This window comes from Acipenser ruthenus, chromosome 13 (genome assembly GCF_902713425.1).
Source record: "Acipenser ruthenus chromosome 13, fAciRut3.2 maternal haplotype, whole genome shotgun sequence".
Lineage (NCBI taxonomy): Eukaryota > Metazoa > Chordata > Actinopteri > Acipenseriformes > Acipenseridae > Acipenser > Acipenser ruthenus.
The window spans coordinates 18,500,639-18,508,425 of record NC_081201.1 but is presented as its reverse complement, the minus strand read 5'-3'; the positions used below and the strand labels follow the sequence as shown (position 1 = coordinate 18,508,425).

Here is a 7,787-nt window from a genome sequence, read left to right as displayed (position 1 = left end):
GGATTAACAAGGAATCACTTCTGGAATCACTTCAATTTCAACAAAATACAACAGGAACACACATAATAAATACCAAATGAATGCAGGCTGTATCGGCAACATTGCAAATCAAACATGCAACACTTCCTTTCAGACCTCTTACAAGAACTGATAATGATGAGCCAGATACAATGGCAAGAGAGGATTCTTCAGAATGGGAGACCTACATGAATGCGGCCTTTTTCCTCCAAACCCTGCAGTAACCTCAGGGGAGTGAGCGTTGTTGTCATATTCCCTTATCCTTATTCCCTATTCAATAAGCAAAAAGGAAATAACACACATTTTTCCTTATTGCTTACTCAACCTGAAGAGTAAAATGGAAATAAACTACTGGTATTTCCTTATTCCCTATTCGAGTTGAATAGGGAAATAGTGTTTTCCTGCAAATTAGACACATCCGGTCAGTGTTCCAGGCAATAGCTTACATGACCATCATGAAGACCAGGCCTGCAAGGTAAGGTGCATGAAAACAACATTTTCCTGTACAGTTTGAATAATGAATAAGGAAGTACTAGTTGTTTATTTCCTTTTTCCCTATTCAGATTGAATACGGAATAAAGAATTATTTGTGTTATTTTTCCGTTATTATTATTGAAAAGCGAATAAGGAAACAATGTTATGGTTATTTTAAAGACAAGCTTGAAGGTGAAGCGGTGTCATGGTAGGCATCAGTTTTAAAGGCCTTCATCTTGTTCTTGTTGGGAAGAGTTTTAGCAGCGAGTTGCTGAACGCCTCTCACTTCTTCAGTATTGGGTAATAAAAAACAATCAGCAATCCCTTTTGAAATATTAAATACACGAGTTGCTATGAAAACACAAAATATAGGAGGCTGTGTGGTCCAGTGGTTAAAGAAAAGGGCTTGCAAACCAGGAGGTCCCCGGTTCAAATCCCACCTCAGCCACTGACTCATTGTGTGACCCTGAGCAAGTCACTTAACCTCCTTGTGCTCCGTCTTTCGGGTGAGACGTAATTGTAAGCGACTCTGCAGCTGATGCATAGTTCACACACCCGAGTCTCTGTAAGTCGCCTTGGATAAAGGCGTCTGCTAAATAAACAAATAATAATAATACAGCAAGATTATAATATTAAAAACATTCTTGTGTGTGTTCTGTGGAATACCCAAAATTCCACTCCCAAAGCATATTTAAAAACATATAAAAGATATACAAGAAAGTACAAGTTAAACGAAAAGCAAAACACTTACAGTTGCTTTTTACTTCTAAATAACAAACACTAGATTGTTTGAAAAGGGGAAACCGCTGCAGTTCTGTCCGGCCTCCAGAAAGTAAATACAAATAAAGTTTTATTGATTAACCCTTCCATCGCCTGTTTGGGATTACTGGCAACTTTGGTATAGGTCCCTTCAATCGTGATAAATATGAGAGAGAGAGAGAGAGAGAGAGAGAGAGAGAGAGAGAGAGAGAGAGAGATGTGTGTGTGTATTTATTTTTTCCTAAACCAAGATGTTTTGAAATCTAAGCTAACATTACAACATATTCTTTGTCATTAAATTATGTTTTCCTAGACGTCATATTCTTAATCCCTAAAGATCATTTAAAAGTGGTTTAATAAAGTTTGTGATTGTTCTGCAAGTACACAAGCTTCCTGCCACTGAACTAAACCAGCCTGCCCAGTCACCTGCAAGTCATGTTGCAGCTCTAAAAGGAAAGGGAATTATTTTAAAATAGAGATTTGCACAGAACACTACACAGCTAATCATTTTCACATGACCTTGTCCAGTTACAATACTGGTTTAAAGATGGTTTCCTGCTGCTCTGCAGCCTGCACCTCCATTGTGTTCACTGGCACCTTGATGCTTCTGAATTATAGGAGATTCAAAGAGTTTCGATGGAACTTAGAATCAATTAGTCAATAATTAGTCTGGTCTGTAAATACTGTGCAGTCATGATAGCATATATATATATATATATATATATATATATATATATATATATATATATATATATATATATATATATATATATATATATAACAGAAACACAAATTAAATGTCTCAGGGACACAGTCTAGGAGAGAGGTAACTGGGTGGTTTGTCTGGAGCAGTCTGCAATCTGGGGTGGTTCCTATTTCCCTAATGTTATTCATTTGGAACCTGCAAATTCACTGAGCTCATCCAGGCTCTGCTAAACTGAACTGGCCCCCAGTGTGAAACATGATACAAGATATCCGAGAGCTGCAGGAGACTGCGATCAGTGAAAGAACTGTTTGAAATGAGTTCCTGCTAAATAAAAAGATTGTTCATTCCTTTCAAGAGACAACTGGGCCAATCAAGAGTCTGAAGGAATATGTGAAATATTGTAAATCATACAATATTTGGCAGGCAGGTCTCAATGATAATGCATGGCATATCTAGATGTGGCGACAAGAGGGTTAAAATAAAGGAATCATCAAAAGCAATTAACTGATGGAAAATCAAACTCTGAATTGAAAGGAAAATTAAAATGGTGTTGCCTGTTTGTTCTTTGAGCTGCTCTTAATTGAAGGATAATAGTAATCATTATTACTATTAAAAAAAAAACTAAACAAAACAACACAAATATGCTATTAAAAGTTATTATTTTCCTTCACATAGTGAATTAAAAAAAAATGTAATAAAAAATAAAATAAAAATCCATAAAGGAAATGTGTCCATCTACCTCGGGGATGCTTCAAGAGAAAAAGAGTGATATCAAAGTCTTTTAAAGTCATCGCAAAGCCAGCCTGCTCGCTGCTGCCCCCTGCTGGGTCCTTCCAGAATGGCAGTGAGATCTTCGGGCATTAAGAATCCGTCTGAATTAATCAGCCCTCTCCCTACCAGGCAGCCTCCGTCCCGCAGACAGTCCTCTCAAACTCCGATCGGCGGTGCATCGGATGCATTGAGTTTGGTGTAGGGTGTCTCTGTTAAAAAGTACGGTCAAGTCTTCACGCTCGGGTGCCCATATTTTCAGCGTTTGTTTTTTTTTTATTTACTTCTTGGCGAGCTGAAAAGGCGCTTGACCCTTGTAGCAATAAATAAGAACATTTTAGTGAGGATTTTATTTATTTTAAAAATATATTTGTTGTTTCTTTGCAATTTTAGGAAAGCTTACAGCTAATCAGTGCAGCAAGTCAGAACAAATACAATAGCTTTTAAAATTCATGAAACTGCTCTAGGCTGCTATAAAAGAAGCCATCACAAGTTAAAACTGTTTCATGAATATCTAGCAGGATTCTATTCCTAAAATCAGGCTTAAAAAAAGGTATTTTGTAAACGGGGCTCAATGGCTGTTGAGCATTCTAATACATTTTAATTTGTTGATAACAGTATGTTTGCTTTTCCATTGTCTATTTAATTGATAACCACTTTTCAATGTGTTATTTATTCAAATGTGAAAATGCAGAATGTGTTTATAGCATATCCATTTTTAAAGTAACTTGTGGCAGAATATACTGAGTATACTGATGTTGAACTGCACTCCACTGTTTTATGTGATGACTGAGGGCATCATCACCCCCTCCCCCATGTCACGAAGAGCCTGGTATCAGCTGTAAGCTTTCCTATGACGCTGTACGCACACATTGTGAATGCAGATCTCAACCCCCGCTGTATAGGGTCACTCCCACTCTCATCATGCAGTCGCTGTCAGTGCCATGCAGTTTGACAAGGTAGAAACCAGAATAAAGGCCACACACAAACATCATGAGCAGGAAGCCCATCAATAACATGCAGCTTAAATGTCTTTTTCTGTTTGCAAACTCCAGTCTGTACTTCACTGGTGTTCAGTATATCATTGCATTCCTAAAGAGCACAGCACTTTTTTTATGATGTTATGAGAATAAATAAAAATAATAGTACTTATAATAAGATTAAAATAAATATTTTCCAATATTTATTAATCAATATATGTATTTTTTTATCATATGCCTTCCACTGTATTCATACTTCGATGGGGTGGTTTCTATCGCTCCCTAGTGGATGGAGCACTCTTAACTGTTCATGATGTGGGCATGTTTTATGGCAGCTTGAATTTGATTTAAAACAATGCACTGCTCCTAAGCTTGAGATATAAAATTAACTCATCTCTGGATGTTTCAGTGCTGAGATATCAGTGAAGAACCTCAAAATTCAGGGTCTTCAAATGATGCATCAAAGAGCAGTCTAACATGCAAACACATTTTGAAGCGTCTGGGCTAACACCATGTCACGATTCAGAGCTGCGCTCCACCCCATGTCCTCTGCTAATTAAAAAAGGAGTGCTAACCAAGGCTTTCCAATCCACTCTCCTCTTTAACTGCACTAGCATGTTCCCCTTTTTATGGTTATTTGTTTTGGACCTTTTTCAGTTTTTTTTATTTAAAGTTGCTGTTGCTTCCTGGTACCTAATCACTTTTTGTAGGTCATGTGACCTTCAGCACAGGAAGTGACTTAGTACCAGGAATATATGGTTCTGTAGCTTCAGCACAACAGGATGCTAATGGTGAATGTTCTATTTATTTTTAAAGTTCAGCACTCCATTAAGATAATATGTAAGTTATTGGCAACTATGCAAAGCATGTGAATTATTTGATGCAGTTTATCAACTTATCCAGCTTCCCTTTGATTTTAAGAGAAGCAGATTAATAGACACTGGGAGAGTAAACTGCACACACTGCATTCATTTGAAACATAAACTTGAAGCAAAACAGCAGCGCTGTGCTTGGAAACGGAAATGCATATATATATATATATATATATATATATATATATATATATATATATATATATATATATATATATATATATACACACACACACACTGTATATATACACTGCTGTGTAAAGTCTTAGACATGTTGCATTTTTCTACTCTGATGCATTATGAGCATCAACAATTTACTCAAAGCCTCCGCTTGAAAATAGCTCACATCATTTGATTTTCAAGGTGTGGTATCTGAATCATAATCAACAAGTACAGAGAAACATCATCTGTAATTGACAAACCTAGTACTCGAAGACCCAAAAAGCTCTAAGAAGGATAATCAATACTTGAAGATAATATCCTTAAACCTTTGACCTGGTCCGACATTGCGATCAAAAAGCCGAGTGAGTCCGAAAGGAGCCGAGAGAAGCCAAAAAAAAAAAAAAAAAAGGGCGTGTCTCATGAATACAGATAGACCCGGCATCACATAGCTAACACGGACATAAACAAACAAGATAGCTACTTCCGCATCCAGCGCTCAGAGAACATCACAGACATTTGCAGAGCTTTTTTTAGATGTTATAGTAATAAAATAATGACTTGGATCGCATTATTGAGGAGTTTGGTGATAAAATGAGTGATCAAGAGATGATTTATCGATATGTTCTATTATTAAGAGATATTTGAAAAATATAGCGAACGAGGGGTGGGGCGGTGCTGGAGATGCAGTACTGAGTGTCCTGTTGATATGCAGTGCCTTTTAAACCTGTTTTACTGTGAAAAAATACTTTTTTAAACAGCGCATCTAAAATAAACTGCGCGTGTGAAAATAAATTGGACCTGACGCGCCTGAGACGCGCTGAATAAATGGACCACTAACGGTTAAGGAATAGAAAGAAGACAAGCGTTGAATTGACAACAGAACTGGAAGAAGGCACAGGTGTTGTTGTCCATCCATCAGCAGTCCAAAACACCTTTGACCATTGTTCCATAGTCCAATTTCTGTGTTCTTGTGCATATTTTAGCCTTTTAGTCTTGTTCCCCTTTCTTAACAGAGGTATTCTTACTGCAACACATCCTTTAAGTCCTGAGTTCTGTTCAACTCATAATGCATCAGAGCAGAAAAATGCAACATGTCTAAGACTTTTGCACAGCAGTGTGTATACATGTTCACCAAGCCAGAAATAATTCTTCATATAAAATAAGTATGTTACTGGATGTTAATATGTTACATTTAGGCTGGTGGTTCAAACTGATATTTTATTTTTAATTTTTGCCCAACAAGTAAACTTCAAGACACTTTTATAAAGGCACATACAAAGCGATGATTGCTGCCTGGGTGAGAGCCGCTTCAGTATTAGTCAGAGCTCCTCAGTTAAAACCCTTTAGACAGGAACACCTGCAGACAAGGACCTACATTTGCGGTCACATGACTTGTGTTGTCCTGTACTGTATATACATGTCTGTTGCTCTTCTGTATGGTACTGTCGTACCTGCTTTTATCAGCACTGGCGGTGTCAGTTGCCTTTCAGAAAAGGTTACAACTCCCCCCCCCTTTCCACTCTCAAGTGCTCAAGCTCCATTTGACTGAAGGGAGGGATCCCCTTCATTTGTACCCCCCTCCAATATGGAGCTCTCTTCAGGCATTCGTATCAGGTTTTAACAAAGCAAGCTGCTCTTTCCAGCTTCACATATTAGTGCAGCATGGTCTCTCTGTATTTATTATGATACAATAAGTTAATATGCAGCATCCCATCACAGACAGTAATGCACAAATATCATGCAAATGATACAGCGGCATTTCTTAATCGATACAAAAAAACAGATTCCTATCGAAACATAATCCAGAATTCTGTACAACATAGGCACGTATTAAAATAGTACAATTCTGTACAAAATAGGCCCATATTAAAATACTACAATTGTTTGTTTGGTTTCTTCTTCTGCCATAAAACATAGAGAGCAAGCACAAAAAAATCAAATAAAAGAAAAGTAAAAAAATAAATATTCTCTGTACAATCACACATGCCATTCCAGGGTTAAATTCATCACTGCAAAGAGAAACAAAACAAAACAAAAAGGGGACAATGTTAGTTCAACCAGGATGTAAAAACAGGTCTATTCATTCTATAAATTAGTAAAACAGCAGCAACTAATTCATTTTGATATTTAAAAGTAAATGACTCAACATAGCCACTATATGAAAGCAGTAACACACAACAGGGCGCTCAATATGGCCCAGTATCCCCATGCCTAGGGGCTGCTCTGCAGTAAGCGAAGGCATGCACATATCCAAACACCCGGAAGTGTGTTATTGTGCTTAGGAAATGGCTTCTCCCACCCCACCCCACCCCTCCCTAAGTAAGGGGCTGTCCAGTGAATGAGGCAAAGGGCTTCTGAAAGCTCAAGCTGTGCTAATGTGGTGACATATCTACACAGGTGTGAATACTTGTTAGCCAATGACAGCCCTCTATTCTCTCCATTTTAAACCTTTACATGGCTAAACTGATACAGTTCTATTAATAGTAACAGTTACTTTTAAATGTAAGGATGCTGTATATATATATATATATATATATATATATATATATATATATATATATATATATATATATTCTTTCTTTTTTTACTTGGAACCTGTATAACTAATAAGCCCTATTTAATACCCAAAGAGAACTACACTATTCTTTGCTTATGCTTACAGTTAAGTGTAGCGGTTTACACAATACTAACCATAGGAATATAAAATAACTAGCCCAAGATGATTCAAAGTTTAACACATTCTTTGGTTGGCATGGCATCTAAATTTCAGTTCAAATGTATTTTGCAGGTCTTTGTTGTTGTTAATGAACTGTTAATAACTTGTTTACTCTTCATGTCAACAACACATGTGTTTGGTTGTTTGTTAATGGTGAGATAGCCCCCACCAGCTCTTAATGATTCACAATCAGATTGGTGATGGTTTCAAGTTGTCTAAAGGCATTGAAAAGACAACACTACTTATATAGATATAAATATATTAACTACAGTCATTTCTCATAAATACGAATTTCTAGGGACCAGCAAAACAATTAAGTCTTATCCGTGATT

At 36.9% G+C, this 7,787-nt stretch overlaps 1 protein-coding gene across 2 annotated transcripts in view; it reads right to left on the bottom strand.

Annotated features, from left to right (window-relative positions):
• Positions 1-2,061: 2,061 nt before the first annotated feature.
• Positions 2,062-7,787, bottom strand: part of col13a1 (collagen, type XIII, alpha 1) — a 92,536-nt gene continuing 86,810 nt past the window's right edge. The window contains exon 38 of one of the 2 annotated variants that reach the window (XM_059035697.1): positions 2,062-3,038. In XM_059035697.1, coding sequence (XP_058891680.1) covers positions 3,006-3,038 — 33 coding nt within the window. In that variant the 3' untranslated portion in view covers positions 2,062-3,005. Of the gene's footprint in view, positions 3,039-4,825; positions 6,749-7,787 lie in introns of those variants that run through there. The other variant, XM_059035696.1, reaches the window with a different exon arrangement.